This window comes from Ceratotherium simum, chromosome 8, assembly GCF_057802395.1.
Source record: "Ceratotherium simum simum isolate JZ-2026a chromosome 8, ASM5780239v1, whole genome shotgun sequence".
NCBI lineage: Eukaryota > Metazoa > Chordata > Mammalia > Perissodactyla > Rhinocerotidae > Ceratotherium > Ceratotherium simum.
Genome location: NC_141907.1, coordinates 44,460,630 through 44,482,912, shown reverse-complemented (window position 1 = coordinate 44,482,912; position 22,283 = coordinate 44,460,630). Strand labels below are relative to the sequence as shown.

General features: G+C 37.9%; 1 protein-coding gene across 2 annotated transcripts in view; it reads right to left on the bottom strand.

The window, feature by feature from the left end:
* Positions 1–401: 401 nt before the first annotated feature.
* SPMAP2L (sperm microtubule associated protein 2 like) overlaps positions 402–22,283 on the bottom strand; it is a 58,100-nt gene continuing 36,218 nt past the window's right edge. Inside the window, exons 4-9 of one of the 2 annotated variants that reach the window (XM_087434365.1) lie at positions 21,526–21,654; positions 19,375–19,512; positions 11,115–11,229; positions 5,738–5,869; positions 2,873–3,048; positions 402–1,603 (exon numbers count right to left, since the gene is read on the bottom strand). In XM_087434365.1, the coding sequence (XP_087290491.1) occupies positions 1,489–1,603; positions 2,873–3,048; positions 5,738–5,869; positions 11,115–11,229; positions 19,375–19,512; positions 21,526–21,654 (805 nt within the window). In that variant the 3' untranslated portion in view covers positions 402–1,488. The remainder of the gene's footprint in view (positions 1,604–2,872; positions 3,049–5,737; positions 5,870–11,114; positions 11,230–19,374; positions 19,513–21,525; positions 21,655–22,283) is intronic. The other variant, XM_087434366.1, reaches the window with a different exon arrangement.

The window sequence follows — 22,283 nt, the reverse complement described above, 5'->3', positions numbered from 1 at the left end:
GGGTGGTCCCCAATTCAACAAATGTCCACTAACCACATCTTTCCTCTACCTGGACTGACTTCCTGCTCCCTCTTTGGTTAGTTAATCCTACTCATATTTAGATTCCAGCCCAACTGTCCCTTCATTAAAGCAGCCTTGCCTTGCCTTCCCAAAGGAATCAAAGTTCTCTATCCTGTTATTTCATAGCACTATACCTTCTCCTTCATAGCAGTTGCCACTGCTGTAATTTTACGTTTATTTGTGAATGTCTGAATTACATCCATCTCTCCCAACTGGCTAAACAGTCCATGAGAGCAGAGCCCATATCCGCTGGCTTATCATGATACCTCAGGGCCCAGCACAATGCCCAGTGAAGCAAAGACACTCAACAAACATTCATTTGATGTATGAATCAAGCCATGAAGATATTTATTTTCCCAGTGATATGAATTATGCCACTCCTCCCTTAAAAGGCAAAAGTAGCTTCATTTTTAAACAAATTGATCTAATTCATACTTTATTACATAATTTTCCTATTTAATCTTTACAATAATGCAGCAGGAGCACACATTCCACATAAAGAAACTGAGGGACAGGGAGTTACAGAATTAGTTCAAAATCACATACCTGGTAAGTGATCCATGGGGGACACAAACCCAGGTCTGTCTGATTCCAAAACTCAAGTTCAAAACTACTATATGGTACTGCTGCCCCATAACACAAGTTAACTCCTTAACACAAAGGCCTCAGAGATAGAACTCATTTCATCTGTAAAATGAGTTTTCAAATAATTTCATTTTCCTGTAAATCTAGATAAAAATTGGTTTAATTTGTAAAATACTGATCCATGGAGAGAATGAAACAAATAAAAGACTCTGTGCAGATGCAATTTGACAAAATTATAACATGTACCAAATGCCCCACTTTTCTGTCATTCAGGATCAATGACACCGAGCATGAGGGAAGAAACAGAGATTGGTGGAGATGTGATCATTTAAGGTAACCCGTTCCCTAAATTTCATCCACAGATTATAAAAAACATTTTGAATTATCCAAAAAGGCCTCACCACGTCAGTGTTATTTCTCGGTAATGAGGAGAGGTTGGAAAAGTAACACAAAGAATGATTTCAATTCTCAGGACTTAGAGAAGGGACGTGAGATCAGCAACTGGGGAGCACGGCTCTCACCAGCAAATATAAGGAAGATTGTTTCTTCAGGTCAGTCACGGCGATGAGACGGCCAAGATGCTTGTGAGGAGCCGTGAAGGATGAGAAGGCAGGCTGTCATTTTCTTTTTATTGCATGCTGGGGTCCCCAAACCTGCTAAACCGGTGATTACAGGTAACAGGAGCAACTGCTCCTTGATGGTCACTCTGATGTTCCCTGAAGTCTCATATGTTTTTTGAGGGAGCAAGAGAATACAAACTGACCATACCAGAGTTGGGAACTAAGTCATCTAATGTGTCCTCTAGATACATAACTAGAGTTTGACTGATGTGGCTTTCTGTGTTTAATGCATAACAGGTTCTGCCAACTCTTGGATCCTCGGAGAACACTGTGCTTTCAAAGCAGCTGGCTTGACTTTAAAAACATCTGGATCGTAATATACAATACGCACAGGAGTCCTGAAATGGGAGAAAAAAGAATTCAACCTGAAATAAGATGAAGAGAAAATGGAACTAACATTTCTCAACTATCCACTCTGTGTTAGGTGCGATGATAGTATCGCATTTTGATTTTCATAAGCACCCCATGAAACAAGAATCGTGACCTCTACTATACAGATAAGGAAATGAAGGCTCTGGGAAGTCATAAGAATCTGCGGTCAAATCCAGATTTGTGTATCTGTCAGATTCCAAAACCTTTGCTCCTCCCACAGAAAGTAAATTCTGGAAATTTCTCAATAATTTGGAAATGTTAAAACAAGCCAGGCAGTCCTCTGGTGGACTTACAGAAATCAAATTTTTTAAGTTTCCACTCTTAGCACCTTACCACCAAATAATAACTTTGCCACCAGGATAGAACCTTGAACACTTGGTCTCACTCTTCCCTTTCCTTTCTCAATGAACAAAGGATGAGCTTCATTTCATTTGATGTTGAACTTTATTTTTTTTTTAAAGGAAAAACACATTGTAAAAATTTAAAAATATTTTATTATACACGAACTAACATATTTTCTGTTCCCCGAGCTCAAGACTTCTACAACTTTTTCAGCGTTTCCTAGGATTTCCTGAAGATGCTTAAAAAGGGGGATCAGATATATCCCTTGAAGGTAACACATGAATTGAGGTTCAGGCAAATTAAGAGGTCTTCTAAAAAATAAACAGGAAGTAGAGGCAATTTCTTCTTTGTTGAATATATTTTCTTATTTTTTTGAAATCAGTCATACATGGACATGATGAAAAACATTGAAAAACACAAAAGTCTAATGAGTGAAAAATAAGTCTTTCTCCCACTCCAGTGTCCTAGGCCCCCAAAAGTAACCGCTGTTACTAGCTTTTCTTATACTCTTCTGAGATATTATTGGCATATGCAGCAAATATATGGCACATAGGTATTTTTTTCTTACACAAACTGCAACATACTATGTGCTCTGTTCTGTAACTTGTTTCACTTAACAATATGTGTTAGAAAATAATCCCATATCCATACTCATAGAGTTGTCTCCCAGACCTAAGTTTCAATACTAGTCCACTAAACCTTTAACTGTTGCCTTATATTTATGGTAAGAAATGGTAAGACCATAGATTTGTTGCAATAAATCTAACAAGTGAGAGGGTTTTGAAAATTTCTTGTATTTCTACAATTCTTTTCACTGGCTTTATTAGGTCAACTTTTCCCTCTCCCTGCACCCTCAGCCTTTCTTGTCCCATCTTAGCCTTAAATTGACATACCTTTTATTTGGATTAGCTAGTTCCTCAATCCTGGGAGATACTTTGGAATGGATAGCAGCATAGGACACTGGCCAGTAGGCACCACGGGCAGGTAAATAATCTTGATGAAGAGGCTTGGCCTTAGCTAGAGCTATTATTCGAGGGCTAGGTGTGGCTAGCAAGGCAGTGCGGGATACCTATAGTGGAAACAAAAAGACAGAAAAATACATCCCAGAGTTCACCACGTCTCCCTCTCTTTACAGCCATATCCCTCATGGAGTCGCCACCATTTATCTCCTGGATTACTGCAACAGACTCCCAACTGGTCTCTCTGCTTCCATTCTTGCCCCTGTATGATCCCGCCTTCACACGGCAGTTACTGAGGGAGAGAACGAGTATTTTAACAAGTGCGTTCCATGAGCCAGACAGTGTCCCACGTGATTTACCTGTATCGTTCCCACTTCATCATCATAACAACTCTATGAGGTCAGTACTTTCTTTTTTTTTTTTTTTTTTTAAAGATTTTATTTATTTATTTATTTTTCCCCCCAAAGCCCCAGTAGATAGTTGTATGTCATAGCTGCACATCCTTCTAGTTGCTGTATGTGGGACGCGGCCTCAGCATGGCCGGAGAAGCGGTGCGTCGGTGCGCGCCTGGGATCCGAACCCGGGTCGCCAGCAGTGGAGTGCGCTCACTTAACCGCTAAGCCACGGGGCTGGCCCGAGGTCAGTACTTTCTGAAGCCCAATTCAGATCATGTCACTCCCAGGGTTTAAAACCTTCTAGTGGCTTCCCGTTTTGCTAAGAATAACACAGGCTCCTTGCTGTGGCCTAGAAGGCCCTACATGATCTGGCTGCTCTTCCACTCCTACCTCATCTTCCTCCCTTTCCACCTTGATCACTATGATCCTAGCCACACAAGGCCCCTCTGGCCCAGCTCTCTTTATCTCAGGACCTTCAAACTTGCTAGTCCTTCCGCTTGAAATCCTCTTTCCTCAATCTTGTCATGGCCGCCTCTTCATTATTCAAGTCTCTAGACTCAAACATCACATGGTCAAGTTGTTCTCCCCTGAGCATCCAAGATAAATTAGCCTTTCTAATTACCCTTCTCTACAGCACTTATTTAATCTTCTTCATAAGACTTACCGACACCTGACTTAACTCATTTATCTCATTGTTGGTATGTTTATCGTCAGCTTCTCCCCATTGGAATATAAGCTGCTTCAGAGAAGTACTTGTTTGTCAAAAGCTAGACTAGGCTCTGGCACATAATTGGTGCTGAATAAACATATGCTGACTGACCGATCAACTCTTTTTTATCTTACTTGGAAAACCTCATCTACCAGGTTGCCTTTCTATGATGTTGCTTTATTGGTAAAATAGGAAGGCTGACACATAGCTACTATTCTCTCTCTTAAGTGCTCACTCAAAAGAATTAGGACGGACAATGAACACCATTCAGTGGCCCTGAAAGTGTTCTGTATTACATTGGTACAGATTTGTTTTGGGTTCTAAGAGTTTGTCCGCAGTGGTATCACTTTAAAAAAGAAAATATATATATATACACATTTTTTTGTGAGGAAGATCAGCCCTGTGCTAACGTCTGCCAATCCTCCTCCTTTTTTGCTGAGGAAGACTGGCCCTGGGCTAACATCCGTGCCCATCTTCCTCCACTTTATATGGGACGCCGCCACAGCGTGGCTTGCCAAGCAGTGCGTCAGTGCGCACCCGGGATCCAAACCGGCGAACCCCGGGCAGCCACAGTGGAGCGCGCGCACTTAACCACTTGCGCCAGCTGGCCGGGCCCCCAAAATATATTTTTTTAACCCCAAACAATCCTAACAATTAAAGAAAGAAGCCTGTAATTCTCATTTTACATACCAAAAAACTGAGAATAAAGTGATTTGCCTGAGGGTCACAAGGCAAGTCACTTTAGCAAACTCAAGACACTCTCCCAAGGGTTTCTGATTCCCAGACTAGTTTTCTTTTCTAATAGAATTCCATATCAAATCCTCAGGTTCCTAGAAAGAGGGTAAAATTGGTCCAACCTCCTTTGGCAACATGACCACTGGATACTTATTGAAAACTCAACTGGGATTCGGCACCAAGTTGCCACTACAATGAATGGAGGGGAGTGTCAAGAAGGAAGAGAGAGGGAAGCCTCTGAATGCACCAGGCTCTGTGCTGAGCACCATGCCTTATCTATTATTACAAGTCATAACCATCCCCCAAGTGGGAACTGTTATCTTTACTCATCTTGCTCCACCCAACTTCAAGGTCATCCCAACTTGAGGACTTTGACATGTCCTCTTCCCATTACTAGACTATTCTCTAAATATTCTCAGATCTTCATTTAGCTGACTCCTTCCGATCATTCAGGTTTCAGCTCAACTACCCCTTCCTTAGAGAGGCTTTCTCTGACTACCATATGCAAAGTAGCTAATAATTCCCCACCCCCACCCATAGTCACTCATTTCCTGTTTTATTTTCTTCATAGCACTTATCACTACCTGACATTGTCTTATCTGTTTACTTATTTTTTGTCTCTCACCATCTTGTTCACTGTGCATGGTGCCTGGCATACAGCAGGCATTCAAATACTCATTCAATGAATAAGGCTCAGGAAGGCTGTCACAACATCATAAAGCTAGTAGTGGTGAGGCTGGAATTTGAACTCAGCTCTTACTGACTCCAAAGCCCATGCTTTTTGCCTTCTACCTCCCAGTCTTTCTCCACCTCTTGCAGCTAGGTCTTCTTTCCTGCCACAGACCACTCTTTCAAGATTCTCTTTTCCAATGACTTTGGCCTTTGCCCTATAGAGGCAAAATAGCACCTTAGGAACAACCAGAAAGTGAGCTGAAGGATGCCAAGGCAGTGATGGCTTACAGGACGGATGGGCATTTCACTTCTTTCTCTCTCATAGCATAGACCCTCTATCTTGATCCTTGGTTGGGCAAGGTCTATAATTCTTGGAGTTGCGACCGCACTCAAGGCAGAAATTGAAATCTTGGTTTCAATCTAGGGGAGAAAAATAAAATAGTACCTGTAGGTATCAAATAATAAACACTGTCTCGATCAAGGTTACAAAGTACGGTCTGATCTCTGGACCAGACTTCTCAGCAAATCCAGCAGAAAGAATGAGAATCTTGTGGTAACCTGTGATCACAGCTGAAAGGATCAATTTCCATCTTTCTCAAACTAAGTTGTATGGATTTCAACGCAGCTTCTCAAGACCTTAATGTTAAACTAAAGATAGGGAGGAAATGGCAATGTTACATATTGACCAGGAAAAAAATGGTAATGCTGATTTGTGGAGTGATAAACTCAGCCAAGAGGGAAGGCTCAGCCTCACCACATGAGAACGCTATAAGGGGGAGAGCTCTGCTTTGTTCTTGCTATTTTTGCCCTTTTGAAACTGAGACTCATGTTATCACAAATCCCCCAGCTCAAAGTGAATTTAAGTGGCTCTCTTCTAATTGGAACAGTTAAGAAAAAGAAAGCAAAGCCAAGAGAAAGAAGGGCAGAGCCATAAAACTCCATAGACAATGTTGTACTAGTCCCCAAGTCACTCCTCACTATCTTAATTGTGGAAATGTGTTCAAATTACATGGTCTTCTATTTAAATTACTTATATTCACACTTAAAATTTACCACAAGACTTTGAGGAGGAATATAATCAATAATTGGAAGTAAAATAGGGTTTCATTTGTGGGTGGGAAAATAATAAACAAAGTATATTCCAAATCCCTTTTTGTGTTGTTTAAAATATTGATGATGATACTAATGCTGACAGTGTTTTATATGTATTAATTCATTTATCCCTCACGTAGGGTATCATTTTTATTTCTATTTAACTAATGGAGAAACCAAGGTACTGTGAAGTTCAGCAATTTATTTAAGTTTATAGTTAGTAAGTGGCAGAGCTGGGATTCAAATCTAAGGTACAATACTATGAAGTACTCACAATTAAGCATTTCAAAGGAATAAAGCTCCTATCAGGCTCTGGGAAAATCAAAGAAATATATTACAACCACTGCCTTCAATTAAGGCTTACTATTGAAAAGGAAATAAAACAATCATTCATGAATTCAATTGATTAAACAAATATTTCTTAGCCAATTATATTATGTAAGACACAATAAAGAATAATAAAACAGTCCCTCTCCTTAATTTTCAACTTAGAAGGAATCACAGACCTATAGGCAAATCATTAAGATTATTGGATATCCATAGAAGAGAATAAATAAAATTTTGAGAGATATCAGAGGAAGGATGGAAGAATCGAAGAAAGATTCTCTTTTCAAGGATAAAGAGACATTAGATTGGACCTTGAAGGAAGGATCAGATTTTGACAAGCAGAGGGAGAAGGAAAGACAGGGAGGATGAAGGAAAGAAGGTGGAAAGGAAAGTCTGAGCACAGAGGCAAGAAAGCAAGGAGCAGACTGTGTCTGGTTATGCAGGAGATCAGGCTTGTAAATGCATTTGAAACTAGATTAGATGTGGCGGGCATTCTTCATAGCCAGCAAAGAACCATCAAATCTTTTCACTAGAGAGAAAGCATGATGAGAGTTGGAGATTAACCTGTCAGGCATGTGTGACTGAAGCAGGGACACAGGAAGCCATTTACTGCCCAAAAAAGAGAAACAGGGGTATACATACCCTACCCCATTCTAAAATATTTTTTAAAGTTACAATAATTTAAGCAAAATGATACTTGCACAAAAAGAGATCAACGTAACCAAATAGAGGAATTCAGAAATATAATCTAGTACAGTGGTTCTCAAATTTTTTGGTCTAGGGGCCGGGCCGGTGGCGCAAGCAGTTAAGTGCGCGTGCTCCACTGCAGCAGCCCGGGGTTCGCCAGTTCGGATCCCGGGCGTGCACTGATGCACTGCTTGTCAGGCTGTGCTGTGGTGGTGTCCCATATAAAGTAGAGGAAGATGGGCACGGATGTTAGCCCAGGGCCAGTCTTCCTCAGCGAAAAAAAAAAAAAAGAGGTGGATTGGCAGATGTTAGCACAGGGCTGATCTCCTCACAGGGAAAAAAAAAATTTTTTTTTGGTCTAAAGACCTTTTATACTCTTAAAAGTAACTGAGGGTTCCCCAAAACTGAGACATTTAAGAAAATTTATTATTTCATCTTAAATATAATAAACCCATTACCTGTTAATATAAATATTTTTATGACAAATAACTGTATTTCCCAAGATAAAAATGAATTGTGAGAAGATTGGTATATTTTACATTTTTGCAAATCTCTTTAATATCTGGCTTAAGAAGATACTGTTGTTTTGGTTGAAGTATATGAAGAAATCCAGCCTCACATAGTAGCTGGAAAAGAGAAGTGAAGCCTTTTCACATAATTGTGGATATTCTTCTTTGATACTACAATAAAACTTGACAAATGGTAGTTTTTTAAATATCTGTTGCAATGTACAATCTAAAATTATGTCAAGGAAATTTTCATACTCCATTATCTTAAAATCCTTTTGTCTACCTTGCATATTGAATGAACCTTTTACTCATGCACGATTTTGAACTTGCAGGTTACTTAAAACGATCTGGGCAAACTTTATACATACCTGGGCCACATTTTTGAAAACCAATGCCCTACTATAAATAACATTGTGGTATATAATCACTGTGGCAGTGAATAAATAAGGACTTGGACAACAGTAGTGGGGGGAGTCTTATCCCTATTTTATATAAAAATATAATTCAAATATATTGAGGAATTAACTACTTTAAAAATTAAAAGTAATCACAAAAATATCACAAGGCAGTGGAGGTGACCAGTGGTGTGCAGGTAAATGTTTAACAGCTAGCTCCTCAGAGAAAAAACACTGAGTTGTAGTGCTTGTCAATTTCTGTGGTTACCAGAGAGGAAGAGGGTGGGGGACGACGAAAGAGGTAAAGGGGCACATGTGTACGGTGATGGATAAAAACTAGACTATTGGTGGTGAACACGATGCAGTCTATACAGAAGCTGAAATATAATAATGTACATCTGAAACTTACACAATGCTATAAACCAATATGACCTCAATAAAATAATTAAAAAAAACTTCTAGAATTATAAATAGAATAATAAAACTTGCAAGCTAAACTTAAAAGCCTAAGAAAGGAATAGATTTTTAATCTGAAATTTAAAAAATTGACTATTCCTTATTTAAATCTAGAGCATACCTCTGAAGTGTCTTTTCTGCATACAAAACCATGCTCCAGGATACCAAAAAACTCACATCATTGGGTGTGGCAGTTGTTTTTCTTAAGTGGCTATAAATTCTTTGCCACTTCTCTCATTGAGAGGTGGGGTTGTGTCCCTGCCCCCTTGAATCTGGCCAGACTTGTATCTGCATCAATGAACCGAGTATGACCGCAGTGACATTACGTGACTTCCAAGGCCAAATCATAAAAAAACATGCAGCTTCCACCTGGTTCTTTTGGAATGCTCACACTCCGAACACTCTATTTTAGGACATTCCTTCTCAGAATACAGCTGCCATGCTGAGAGAGGTCTAAGACACATGAGGAGGCCATCTGAAGGTGCTCCTGAAGATACTCCCAGCTGAGTCTAGCTTTCAAGTTATCCCAGGCTAGGCACCACACACAGGTGTTGTTATGGACTGATTGTTTATGTCCCTCCCCGCAAATTCATATGTTGAAACCCTAACCTCCAATGTGATGGTATTAGGAGGTGGGGCCTTCAGGAGGTAATGAGGTTTCCATGAGGTCATGACTGTGGAACCCTCATAAATGGGATTAGTGTCCTTACAAGATATGAGAAAGAGAGATAAAAACTCATTCTCTCTCTCTCTGTGCTCACACAAAGAAGCAGTCATGTGAGCAAACAGCAAGATATTGGCTGCCTGCAAACGGAGAAGAGGGTCCTCATCAAGAGAGAGTCTGCTGGCAACTTGATCTTGGATTTCTGAGCCTCTAAACCATGAAAAATAAATGTCTGCTGTTTAAGCCACCAGTCTATGGTATTTTGTTATAGCAGCCCAAGCTGACTAAGACTGGTGTGAAGGAGCCTTCAGCCCCCTACCATTTCAGACACCCAAGCCATTAGAGATATCCCAGCTGAGGCCCCAGACACTAGCAGAGACAAAAAAGCCATACCTACTTGCCCTGTCAGAATCTCTGACTCATAAAATTCTTGGGCATAATAAAATGCTTGTTGTTTTATGCCACTAAGTTTGGGGGTGGTTTGGTACGAAGCAACAGATAACCAAATCAGAACTTTAAGGATGCGTCCTCTGTACTGGTCCTAGATTATCTGGAATTTGTTGTCTGAGCTGATTAGATTTAAAGGTATTAATGATCCTATTGCCAGTGGTTAAAAAAAAAAAAAAAAGCACTGGTAGTCCATGGCATGCAATGGCAAAACAGAAAGCAAGACTTTGGGAGACTAAGCAGCTGCTGCCAGAGAACATTTTAGGGAAATAAAGAAGTATAGTGGGGTTGGTTGGTTGCTTCTAAGTGCACTGAAGAACGTGAGGAAAGAAATGATCAGCTCAGGACTTTAAATTCCCACCTTAAGGTCTGGGTAGGGACCAGAAAGTTTTCACGCCTCCCCTAAAAGAAACCCTTATCATCTATGGTCACAGGACTGAAAATTCTGAAACCAAACTCAAAATCTAATTCTGTGCTTGGGTGAATTACAGTGTAAATTGAATCCCCAAACTTTTACGGTCTCCTATATTAAAGCTAAGGCAATGATTGAGAAGGAAAGGGACCCTGAAAATTGGAATGAGGATATAAGGGCAGATTCCAATGAAGCTGGGGACTTGAAACCCCTCAACACTGCTGAGCCTTCCTTACCAAGAGAATCAGCCCTTCCTCCCCTGCCTGAGGAGGTCAGATTCCCCTTGCCTGAAGAACCTGTAACAGGTTCCCCTTAAGGAAATACCTTCCAGGGGACTGCTGACCTACCCCTACTCTCTCTCATTGCTTCTAGGTCTACAACCAGACCCAAGTTTCAACTGCCATAACAGCCTTCCATAGACTTCTCCATCAGCTCCCATACTTGCTTAACATCTAATTCTATATCATCATAGTTGTTCTGCTTCTCTGTTCAAATCCTGCCTAATACATTAGGCACAGGGGAGGTAGTCAGAAAAGTTCATTTGATGAGAGAGGAAAATAAACAGGAAGAAAAGGAAAATACATACCTAGAAATGAGGGTAGCATGTTACAGTTACAGACATGTTACATGTTACAAAATCAACCAGGAACTGTTTCTTTCACACGGACCCACTTACGATTTTTGGAGGAACATAGTTTGGATTTATGCCTTTGGCTATTGAGAGTCGTAATATCCGGGGAGAAGGATCAGAGATTTGAAGAGACTCTCTTGTTAAGTAATCACTGAAGGGCCTATATGCAAAGGGAACATGAAATATTATAATCATGGGAGGAAAAATAACTGCATTTTTCATTGTTATAAACAACCTTTAATCAATTATATACATTGTTTCTATCTTAGGCACATCTTTTGTCATAAACATTAGTGCTCTTTCTACCAGATTGGTGTTTCTCAAAAATTTTTTACTATGATCCACAGTATGAAGTACATTTTACACTGTGATACAGTATATGCAAATCTGTGTGTGTGTGTGTGTGTGTGTCTGTGTGTGTGTATCTGAAACAAAATTATCATGAAACAATGCTTGCCCTGGGCAACGTATTCTGATTTTTAACGTTTCACTTAAAAAAAACTGGAATCAATTTCATGATCCACTGATGGGTTGAGATTTGTAGTTTAAAAAACACTTCACTTCCTACCAAAAATTCCAGTCACTACCAAGGAACCCTCTGTGATGGCCAGTCTCCTCTGCAGTGCAGTTTGAAATAGCACTGGTCATGACTCCCAGCAACCTGGCCAATTTTCATAGGCTGTTCCCCACATATTCCTTTCCTGGAACAAAAACTCATCAACCAACAAACCTAAAAAGCTAATATGGAAAAAGTTTTTCTCAAATAAATATATGATTATGCTCTAGGAGTAGTTTGTGTTAGTTTTTTTAATTGATAAATAACTAACATACATAGAATTTACCATTTTAAAGTGTACAATTCAGTGGTTTTTAGCATATTCACAAAGTTGTGCAACCATTACCACTATTAAAATTCAGAACGTTTTCATCACCCCAAAGAGAAACTCCATACTAATTAACAGTCCCTCCCCATTACTCCATCTCCCCCCACCCTACCAGGAACCACTAATCTACTTTCTGTCTCTCTAGATTTGCTTGTTCTGGATATTTCAAATAAATGGAATCATAGAAATATGTAGCTTTTTGTGTCTGGCTTTCTTCATTTAGCATGCTTTTAAGATTCATGTATTAGTACATCATTCCTTTTTGTGGCTGAATAACATTCCATTGCATGGATTTGCCACATTTTGTTTATCCATTCATCCATTGATGAACATTTTAGTTGTTTCCACTTTTTAGCTATTACGAAATGCTACTATGAATATGCATGTACAAGTTTTTTGTGAACATATGTTTTCAATTCTCTTGGGTACATGCCTAGGAGTAGAACAGCAGATCACATGATAACTCTAGTTGTAACATTTTGAGGAACTAGAACACTGTTTTCCATATAAGCTGCACCATTTTACATTCCCATGAGCAATGTATGCGGGTTTCAATTCCTCCACATCCTCATCAATACAAGTTATTTTTTGTTTACTAATTAATTATTATTATTGTCATTCTAGAAGGTGTGAAGTAGTATCTTGTGGTTTTAAGGTGCATTTCCAAGATGACTAACAATATTTAGCATCTTTTCGTGTGCTTCTTGTTCATTTGTATTTCTTCTTTGGAGAAATGTCTATTCAAATCCTCTGCCCATTTTCTAAATTGGACTGTTTTTCCTACAGTTCTAAGAATTCTTTACATATATTCTAAATACTAGTGTCTTATCAGACATATGATTTGTAAATATTTTCTCCCAATTTATGGGTTGTCTTCTCACTCTCTTGATAGTGTCCTTTGATGCACAGAAGTTTTTCCTTTTGATGAAGTCCAATTTATTAATTTTTTGTCACATGTGTTTTGACGTCATATCTAAGAAACCATTGCCTAGGTCACAGAGATCTATGTCTGTTTTCTTCTAAAACTTTTATAGTTTAAGCTCTTATATTTAGGTCTGTGATCCATTTTGAATTAATTTTTGTGAATGGTGTGACGTAGGGGGTCCAACTTCATTCTTTTGCATGTAGATATCCAGTTATCCCAGCACCATTTGTTTAAGAGACTATTCTTCCCCAATTGAATTGTCTTGGCAGCCTTGTTAAAAATCAATCGAGCACAGAAATAAGGGTTTATTTCTGGACTCTCAATTCTATTCCATTGATGTCTATGTCTCTCCTTATACCAGTACCACACTGTCTTGATAACTGTATGTAGTTTTTCAGTAAGTTTTCACAGCAGGAGCTATAAACCTTCCAACTTTGCTCTCCTTTTTCAAGATTGTTTTTTGCTATTCTAGATCCCTTTCATTTCACGAATTTTAGAATCACCTTATCAATTTCTACCAAAAAAGGCAGCTGGAATTTTAATAGGGATTACACTGAATCTGTAGATCAATTTGGAGAGAACTGCCATCATAACAAAATTAAGACTTCCAATCCATTAACAGGGAACGTCTTTCCATTTATTTAAGTCTTCAATTTCTTTCAACAATGTTTGTAGTTTTTAGTGTACATGCCTTGCAATTCTTTTGTTAAGTTTATTTCCAAGTATTTTGTTCTTTTATTATTTTTAATTGTAGTGAAATACATATAACATAATATTTACCATCTTAACCATTTTTAAGTGTACACTACAGTAGTGTTAAGTGTATTCACACTGTTGTGCAACCAATCTCTAGAACTCTCTTCATCTTGCAAAACTCTATACCCATTAAACAACTCCTCATTTCTCTCACCCCCTAGTCCCTGGCAACCACCATCCTACTTTCTGTCTTTATAAATTTGACTACAGTTGGTATGGCATATAAGTGGAATCATACAGTATTTGTCTTTTTGAGACTGGCTTATTTCATTTAACATAATGTCCTCAAGGTTCATCCCTGTTATAGCATGTGTCAGAATTTCCTTCCCTTTTAAGGCTGAGTAATATTCCATTGCATGTATTATTATGTTCATTTTGATACTACTGCAAATGGAATTGTTTTTTTAATTTCATTTTCAGATTGTTCATTGCTAATGGATAGATACACAATTCTTTTTTGTATATTGATCTTGGATTCTGTGCTTTTGTGAACTCATTTATTAGCTCTAATAGTTTTTATGTGTGTTCTTTAAAATTTTCTATACACAAGATCAGGTCATCTATGAGTAGAGATAGTTTTACTTCTTCCTTTCCAACCTGAATGCCTTTTATTTCTTTTTCTTGCTCAATTGCCCTGACTAGAATCTCCAGTATGATGTTGAATAGAAGTGATGAGACCTGACATCCTTGTCTTATTCCTGATCTTAGGGAGAAAGCACTCAGTCTTTCAACATTAATTATGATGTTAGCTGTGGGTTTTTTATAAATGCCTTTTATCATATTGAGGAAGTTCCCTTCTATACCTAGTTTGTTGAGCATTTTTATCACAAAAGTGTGTTGAATTCTGTCACATGATTTTTCTGAGTCTATTGAGATGATCATGTGGTGTTGGGGTTTTTTATCCTATTAATTTGGTGTATTACTTCGATTTTAGTATGTTGAACCCAACATATTCTTGCATTCCTTGGATAAATCCAACTTGGCCACAGTGTAAAATTATTTTTATATGTTGTTGGATTTGGCTTGCTAGTATTTTGGTGTGGATTGTTGCAAGCATATTTGGATTTGGTTTGATAGTGTTTTGGTATGGACCATTACATGTATATTCAATAAGAGATATTGTCTTTTGTTTTCTTCTCTTGTAATGGATTTTTCTGGTTGTGGTATCAGGGTAAAACAGACCTCATGGAATGAGTTGGGAAGTGTCTTATTTTTTGGAAGAGACTGAAGGATTGGTGTTAGTTCTTCTTTGAATACATCATAGAATTCATCCATGAATACATCTGGTCCTGAGCTGTTTGTGGCAAGTTTTAAAAATTATTAACTCAATGTCTTTACTTGTTATAGATCTGTTGAGATTTTCTATTATTGAGTCAATTTCAGTAGTTTTTCTGTTCAAGAATTTGCCCATTTCATCTAGGTTATCTAATCTGTTGGCCTTACAGTTACTCATAGTAATCTCTTATAATCTTTTTTACTTCCAGAAGGTATGTAGTAATGATCCTTATTTTGTAAATGACCCCTTAGAAAGATCTCCTCTTTCCTGATTTTAATAATTTGAGTCTTTTTTCTTTTTGTCTTGGTCAGTCTAGCCAAAGGTTTATTTTGTTTATCATTCCAAAGAACCAACTTTTGGTTTTGTTGATTTTCTGTTTTTCTAGTTTCTATTTCATTTATTTCCACTCACAATCTTTATTATTTCCTTCCTTCTGCTTGTTTTGAATTAGTTTGCTTGTTTCTATTTGTAATTTCTTAAGATGGAAGATTAGGTTATGATTTGAGATCTCTTCTTAATGTAGGCATTTACAGCTAAAATTTCCCAGTAAGCACTACTTTAGCTGCATCTCATAAGTTTGGTATGTTGTGTTTTCATTTTTATCCAAGTATTTTCTTCTTTGACCCATTTTTGTTTTTCCTTGTGATTACTTCTTTGACCCACTGTTTGTTTAAGAGTGTATTTAATTTCACATATTTTTGAATTTTCCAAATTTCCTTCTGTTATTGGTTTCTAATTTCATTCCATTGTGGTCAGAGTACTGATTTTGTATGAATTCGATTCTTTTAAATTTATTGAGACTTGTTTTATGACCTAATATATGATCTATCCTAGACAATGTTCCATGTGCACTTGAGAAGAATGTGCATTCTGCTATTGTTGGATGGAGTGTTCTATAAATGTCTGTTAGGTATAGCTGGTTTATAGTGTTTATCAAGCCTTCTATTTCCTTACTGATCTTCCACTTGTTATCCTTCCCATTACTGAAAGTGGGATATTGAAGAATCCAAATATTATTGTTGAATTGCCTATTTCTCTCTTCAGTTCTATCAGGTTTTGCTTCATCTATTTTGAGGCTCTGTTGTTAGGTGCCTATGTGTTTATAACTGTTATTTTTTCCTAATGAATTGACCATTACTATAAAATGCCCTTTTTTGTCTCTAGTAACAATGTTTGTCTAAAAGTCTATATTGTCTGATATCAGTAGAGCCCCTGTAGCTCTTTTTTGGTTGGTTTACATAGCATATTTGTTTTTATCCTTTTACTTTCATCCTATTTGTTTCTTTGAATCTAAGGTATGTGCCTTGTAGACAGCATATTATTGAGTACATGTTTTTTTTATCCACTCTGTCAATCCCTGCCGTTTGATTGGTGTATTCAATTCATTTACATTTAATGTAATTACTGATAACATAGAATTTATGCCTGCCATTTTCCTGTTTGTTTTTTATATGTGTTACATCTTTTTTGTTTCTCTATTACTCCATTCCTCAATTCCTCCATTCCTCCCTTCTTTTGTATTAGATATTTTCTGGTGTATCATTTTAATTCCCTTGTTATTACTTTTACTATATTTAAAAAATTATTTTCTTAGTTGTTCCCCTGTACATCCTAGCTTACAACAATCTAGTTCAGATTAACACCACTCCATTCCCTCCCTCTCCTTTGTGCTGTTTTTTCTAATACATTGTATGCCCATCAACACAGATTTAAAATTATTGCTTTATGCAGTTATCTTTTAAATCAGGTAAAAGACTAAAAGAGTTACAAACAGAAAAATACATTTACATTGTCTTTTATATTTACCTATGTAGTTAACTCCATTGGTGTCCTTTATTTCTTCATGCGGATTTGAGTTATTGTCTAGTGCCCTTTCATTTTAGCCTGAAGGACTCCCTTTAGCATTTATTGTAAAGCAGGTCTGCTGGTGATGAATTTTCTCAGTTTTTGTTTATCTGAGAATGTCTTAATTTATCCTTCATTTTTGAAGGATAGTTTTGTTAGCTAGAGTATTCTTGGCTGACAGGTTTTTTTCTTTCAGTGCTTTAAATATGTCATCCCACTGCCTTCTGGCCTCTATGCTTTCTGATGAGAAACCACCTGTTAATCTTATTGCAGATCCTTTGTATGTGATGAGTCTCTTCTCTTTTACTGCTTTCAAGGTTCTCTCTTTGTCTTTGGCTGTGGAGAGTTTGATTATGATGTGTCAAGTGGTGGATGTCTTTGAGTTTATCATACTTGACATTTGCTGAGTTTCTTGGATGAGCAGATTAATGTTTTTCATCTAATTTGAAAAGTTTGGGGCCATTATTTCTTCAAATATTCCTTCTGCCCCTTTATCTCTCTTCTCTCTTTATGGGATTCCCATTATGGGTATGTTGATACTTTTGATGATATCCCACAGGTCTATGAGTCTTTGTTAATTTTATTTCATTCTTTTTCCTTTCTGCTTCTCAGATTTGATAATCTCAGTTGACCTACCTTTAAATTTGCTGAGTCTTTTTTCTGACTGCTTGAATCTGCTACTGAGTCCCTCTGGTGAATCAGCTAAAATATATGTCACAAAGTCCAAGCTCATGTAGTACACTTATTGGAGAGCCCTGTGTGTCTTCACTAACCACTTGCTTTTTCCCCCTCACACAATCCTAACAAGCTTGGTTATCCCTTTCCAATGTACCGAAGACCAAAAAAGAGGCTGGTTAGAGACTATTCCCCTGACAAAACAAGAAATGACAAGAAAATTATGAGAAGTGAATATCTCATGATCTCAAAGCATAGAAGTCAGACCACTTAGCCTAAAAAAACTGTGATTTGTACTTAAACAGCTCCTGAGTGGTTTTCTATATTAAAGTATAACAGTTGATGTTCATAATAAAGACCTCAAGCCAGTGAACAAAAGTTACATGTACCTTCAGTAGCAGAAAAATCTACTTAGGACAGCTGGGAAACAAACTTTTAAAAATATAAAAAGTTTTAGCTCTCTATGGAGTTTCACTTATACGAAACATCAAACTCAGGTCTCTCAAAAAGTGACAGATAAATAAAGTATTCCTCTGTTTTTTAAATATAGATAGACAACTACCAAATTTATATGTGTATTTTAACTAAATTAGCAGATTTTATTGAATGAACTGATAAATAAGCAAATGAAGACATTTTGTGGGAGGAATTGGGCCTCTTTTGCTGGAATCTATGATGGAAAAAGACTCAAGTTGTCCCATTCAACCTCTCTCTGAATGCAGGAATCTTTTCTAAAATCCATGTAAAGTCAGCATTCCAGCCTGTGCTTGAACACTGTCAGGGATCAGAGTGGAGACAGCAGTTGACTTTTCCAGATAAACGTTTCCATGGCTGGATAGCTAGTCAGAAAGATTTTCCTATACTTAGCTGATATCTGCTGCTCTGTAAATTCCTTGTTCTACATCTAGTTCTAGGATCAACATAAAGTAATTTTACTTCTAGCTTCTCTTCCCCTTTCAGATGCTGACCCTTTAAACCTTTAAACACAGCTATCACTGCTTCCTTGGTCTCTTTTCTAAGCTAAACATGTCATTTCTCTTAACTATTTTTCTTTCTTTTTTTTTCTTTTGGTGAGGAAGATCAGCCCTGAGCTAACACCTGTCACCAATCCTCCTCTTTTTGCTGAGGAAGATTGGCCCTGGGCTAACATCTGTGCCCATCTTCCTCCACTTTATATGGGACGCTGCCACAGCATGGCCTGACAAGCAGTGCATCGGTGTGCGCCCAGGATCCAAACCTGGGCCGCCAGCAGTGGAGCACAGGCACTTAACCGCTATGCCACAGGGCTGGCCCCCAACTTAACTATTTTTCATATAACACAGTTTCTAGAAGCTTCAATATCTCAGTAATCTCCTCCTGAACAGTCTCAAATTTATTATCAGTTTCTTAAGGTATAACATCCATATGTGGACACATACACCTAATGTGTTCCTACTGAAGTAGTGTACAGTAGTACAGTCACCTTGCTGTAACTGTACACTGCACATATTCTATTAATGCAACCTAACATTTTTCCAACAACCACATCACAATCTTAGCTCCTACGTGAAAGGTATCACCTAACCTGTCTTTTAAAGACAAGGAGAAATTCAGCATTCAATGCAAAAGGAAGGGCACTGAAAAGTCACAGAGGCATAAGAGAACATCAAGTTCTACAAATTGCAAAAACCTGTAATGTTTCATTTGTGTATTTCCTTTTGATTGGCCAACAATGGTAAATTTAGTGTAAATTTTAGCTTCACCACAAATTTGATCAAATGTAATTATGGATGATGACCTTCTGATTACCTACAATTGCTGCAAATATTTGATTTTTTACCCTGATCCTTTGAAACACAAGTGGACTTTTAGTTTATGAAACTGCATATACTAAAAGAAGAACAACAGTACTGTGACATTTAACCAAATTAGATTAGAATTTATGGAATTCTCAAGGTACTCTACCTATTTATTAGATACTCTTTCTTGAATCTTTTGGGCTGTGCCAGCTTCTGGATCCTTTTGGAAGGTTGGCTAAACAGTGCGGGAGAAGGGATCTCCCAGATTACAGACTCTCTACCACATCCGTAGTAATATTGAGCCCTGCAAGTTGTAGAAGAGTAAAGAATTGGGTGAAACAAGCATGAATTTAAATTATCATAGTAATTTCCAACACTGACCCCTGGGTCTAGGGGAGCAGGTACGACAGTTTACCCCTTTACTGCTGAGCTATTTTCCACATGGGGAGAAATTAGAAATGTTACGGCCATCAACTTTTCAGCTGGCTTCTAATATCCTATTCCAAAACAGACAATTTTCTGTAATAAATAACTTGCATCTTCTAAATAGACCAAAAATATACAGATGAAAAGAGAAAAACCAAATACTTTCTTAGCCTCCAATAGATAATCACTAGAGATTGGACAGATATTAAAAGGAAAATAAGACAATATATGAACAACTTTAGGCCAACAAATTTTAAAACTTGGATGAAATGGATAAATTCTTTGAAAGACACATACTACCAATGCTCATTTAAAAAGACATAATCTGAATAGCCCTTGTCAAGAGTTTAGCTAAGCTACTCCATGGTATTGTTGCCTCGGCATCCGTTTTGTTTGGCTAAGCAGCCTGCAGCGACAAACTGAAACTAGCCACTCATGTAAGCACATGCCCTAGGCAGCAGCCTGCAGAGTTACAAGTAAATGCACGTTCCTGATGTGACTTCCCCAACAGCCCTTATGACCAAGTCTCCCCTGACTCCCAATGCCTCCCCCTTCCACACCCCTTAGACAAGACTCCCAAGGAGTTTACCAAAATCCTGCTCTTTTGGTTTGAATTGACCAATCTGGCCTTAGCCCAGGAACCCCAAAGCACTCCACCTGGGTCCCTAATTCAGGCATATGCCCCAGGCCCTGCCTCTCTCTGTCTGCACTCTGCCTTGACCTCCCTATGTGGCCCGATATGTGCCAGGTACTTCCTCTAGGACTTGTGAGTAATAAACTTCTATTTCAATTTCTGTTGTGGTCTGTTGTTGAACTGTGGCCCTGCACTCCACTTAACAAGTGTCGATTTGACAAATTCATAACAGCCCTATATCTACTAAATAAATTGAATTTATAGTTAAAAACCTTCCCAACAAAAAACTCCAGACCCAGATGACTTCATTGGTGGATTCTACCAAATGTATAAAGAAGAAATAAATACCAATTCTGTACATTTTTCAATTGATTCTATGAGGACAGCATTACCATAAACAAAGAAAGACATTACAAGAAACAAAGACATTACCAGAAAACTACGGACCAATATCCCTCATGAACATAAATGCAAAACTTCTACAGTTTTATTGGAACACAGACAGGCTCAGTTTACATAATCTCTATGGCTGCCTTCCCGCTACAATGGCAGAGTTGGGCAGTTGCAACAAGGACTTTGTGATCAACTTTACCATCAACTTTCCGGCCCCTTACAGAAAAAGTTTGCTGACTTTTGACTAAAGTTGTACATTAAAAGAGATAGAGAAATGGCCACCTCAATTATCTTGGAAACCAAACTTCAGATAAATAATAGTATCTTCACCTTTTTCTTGTTACTTTAACCTCCCTCACTGCCTGAACCCATCTCCTCCTCCACCCACAGTCTTTCCTCAAAGAGACAACCAGCAGCAAGCCTAGTCATTCAACAAGCATGCACTAAAAGCAAAGTGGCAATGGGCATCAAAAGCCTTAACACTATTCTTACCTTTAGATATAGTAATTATCTCATGGTAATCAAAGCCATGGGTGGTATACAAAATTCATGCACTAAGAAGTTCATCCACTGCAATGTTATATATAGTACATATCCTTGCCCAATACCCTAACTTTTTATACAAAATTAAAATTCTGATAAGCCAAAACATTATAAGATATAATACAAGTCTGCAATAGTTAAATATTAGATCTTGCTCTGGAAAAGTTTTACTGTAGCATCACATTGGAAACAGATATAGAATCCCTAATCCTCAATAAGTTTTAACTATAGATGGGATAATTTATGGCTTTTAAATAAAAGGGCTGTTCATTCTCCCTAGAGACTCCTGATAAAGTAACCAGATCACACACCAACACTAACCTGTTAGGTACATATCGGTGGGAGACTTCCTTGGGCTGGGCGAGGTCCTCAAGTCTTCTGGTCAGCTGAGCCTTCAGAGTACCCTGGGAAACAGGGCGAATAGGATCTTGATTCCCCCAAAACAGTTTTCTGTTAAAAAGCAGAAAAATAAAATAAGGAACTCATTACTAATGGACATCTTAGAAATGGCTCTTCACGGCTTCCACACTGATTTTACTTCACTTCCAGAACGATCTCTATTACAGAATCTTAAAATTTTCAGGCATTAGAAACAGATAAACTACACATGGAAGTTAAAATAAGAATAAAATGAGACTGTTTTAGCTACTGTCTTAAAACATGGCGACCAAAAATGAACCTATTAGAAAGAGCTCTGTTTCTGCCATCATATAATTAACACTGTAATTTATAATCAGGTTGACCTAAAATGGGCATGCCACCTATCTACACTGCTCTCCCTCTTTGGATAAAGCCGTGTACCGGATCCGAAAATAAAACAGCATCAGGGTAGTAGTAATAGCTTTCATTTGTGGAATATTTACTGTGGTCTAGGCACTGGGCTGAGTGCTTTACAGACATCAAATCTTTTAGCCTCAACAGCCCTGTGAAATACGTATGATTATTGTGCAGGAGGTGAAGAGAAAAGGAGAAATCAGCCCAGGAGTAATCTGAAAAGGCTTCATGGAAGAAAGTACAAGGCACAGACTGTTAGAAATGAGGCACATTCCACATTGGTGCAACCATGAGAAATGGGGAAT